Below are 1,757 nucleotides of genomic sequence, written 5' to 3'. Positions count from 1 at the left end.
GTGCTGACTACAGTGTAAGTTTAAAATATGAAAAATAATTTTTAATTTCTTCTGAAAAGAAACCATTGGGAATACTTTACACAAATTCTTATGGTCCTTTTCTCTGTGCATTTATTTTACATTGATGAGTTTTCACTTATTCTCATGAGTGTTTTCCACACTATTGTTATCGGCTCTTCATAAACATTTTCATAACTAATATTATAGCATAATAAGATGCCATAACTTATATAACTTTCTTCCATTCGGTATAATTAGGATTTTCTACTTATTTTTACTATTATAAATATAATGCAAAGAAAGTCTTTGTGAATAAACCATATATACATAGGTTTCCACAGGCCCTTGCAATAAATTTTTAGAAATGGAGCTGCCNAGCAATCAAGCAAGGAAGGGAAACAGGATTTGCATTTGTAAAGAAAAAAGTAAAATGATTTTCATCTGCAAATGAGAGATGTTGTATATTTTAAGAAATCCACAAAAAAATAAAAACCCTATTGGAACTAATATGAAATTCTGATTAAATATGAACAGAAAATGATTCACAACAGTGAATAGTGAGAGTTTTCCTTTCTTGTTTACTTTCCCAGCAAGCTTTGTTAAATTACAGGTCTCCAAACCTTGCATCTAGCTATACCTTACATGAAGGCTTATTCCATCTAGCATATAAAATTCAGAATTTAATATTTTGAGTTTGGTCTTAGATCATGGAAATATCTGATCATAGCCAATATTTTCCATAATGTTACCTGATTTCCATGGCATAGAAGACTCGAGAAACCAGTAATTCTAATAGTCTACCAACTAGATAGACTCTGTTTTATTTTACATGGCTACACGGAGTGGTAATTAAAGACTTTCAGTAAGAGAGAAGAGAACTGAAAGTAAAAATGTCAAGTGCCTCCATCCACAAAGAAATCTATTTATGTGTAACTATGACATTCAACAATTTGTGCAGGATCTGGGAGGCATACAGTCCTTTCCTCTTGCCAAGGCATTTTTAACACTCTGTCACTAACTGTCTTTCTTAAGACTCTTTAGACCACAAGTGAAAAATACCCACTCAAACTAGTGGCACCTATCGAAGGCCTGGAAACAGTGCCCACGAAACTATCAGATACCAAAGAAACTACTTGGCCCTTTCCCCAAGGACCACATGGTGTCTCCACTATGCCTTTCTCTCTGCAGACCAGTCCAATATGCTTTGTCTTGCATGTGGAAAATGGCCACCCCACAACACTGCTATTTCATATTCTCAGTTCAAACAACCAATGGTCCAACGTCTCCTGTGTCCCAGTTACAAATTCCTGGGATAACATATCTTAGCCCATCTTAGACATTCTCGTAGTGATCTGATGCAGTATTGTGATTTTAAATACTATACACATGCTGAAGACACTCTAATTTGTATTCCAAGTTCAGACACCTCTCCTAAGATACAAGTCCATGTATCCAACCACCTAATAAACATCTCCCCATGGATCTTTAATAAGCATCTCAAATCTAATGTGTCCAAAACCAAACTTCTGGCTTTTCCCAACCCTCTGAAAAGATTTCTCTACCTGCAGCTTCTCTCATTACAATTGATAACAGCTCCATTCTTCTAATTGATCAAGGCCAAATTCTTAAAGTCATCCTTGACTTGTCTTTGTTTCTCACAACCCACATCCAGTCCATCAGGAAATCCTGTTAACTCTTCCCTCAACATATTCCCAGTTCACTCTTTATCACTCCAATTGCTACCAGTCTGATGTGAG

The 1,757-nt window shown here is 35.6% G+C and overlaps 1 protein-coding gene across 1 annotated transcript in view; it reads left to right on the top strand.

Moving 5' to 3' along the window:
- LOC103599107 (olfactory receptor-like protein OLF4) overlaps positions 1-631 on the top strand; it is a 2,019-nt gene extending 1,388 nt beyond the window's left edge. Inside the window, exon 2 of the mRNA XM_008583200.1 lies at positions 591-631. Within this exon, the coding sequence (XP_008581422.1) occupies positions 591-631 (41 nt within the window). The remainder of the gene's footprint in view (positions 1-590) is intronic.
- The last annotated feature ends 1,126 nt before the right edge of the window (positions 632-1,757 follow it).

This window comes from Galeopterus variegatus, unplaced genomic scaffold (assembly GCF_000696425.1).
Source record: "Galeopterus variegatus unplaced genomic scaffold, G_variegatus-3.0.2 Scaffold2849, whole genome shotgun sequence".
Lineage (NCBI taxonomy): Eukaryota > Metazoa > Chordata > Mammalia > Dermoptera > Cynocephalidae > Galeopterus > Galeopterus variegatus.
Note: the sequence above shows the minus strand (reverse complement) of the source record. Positions and strands in the feature narration are given on the sequence as shown.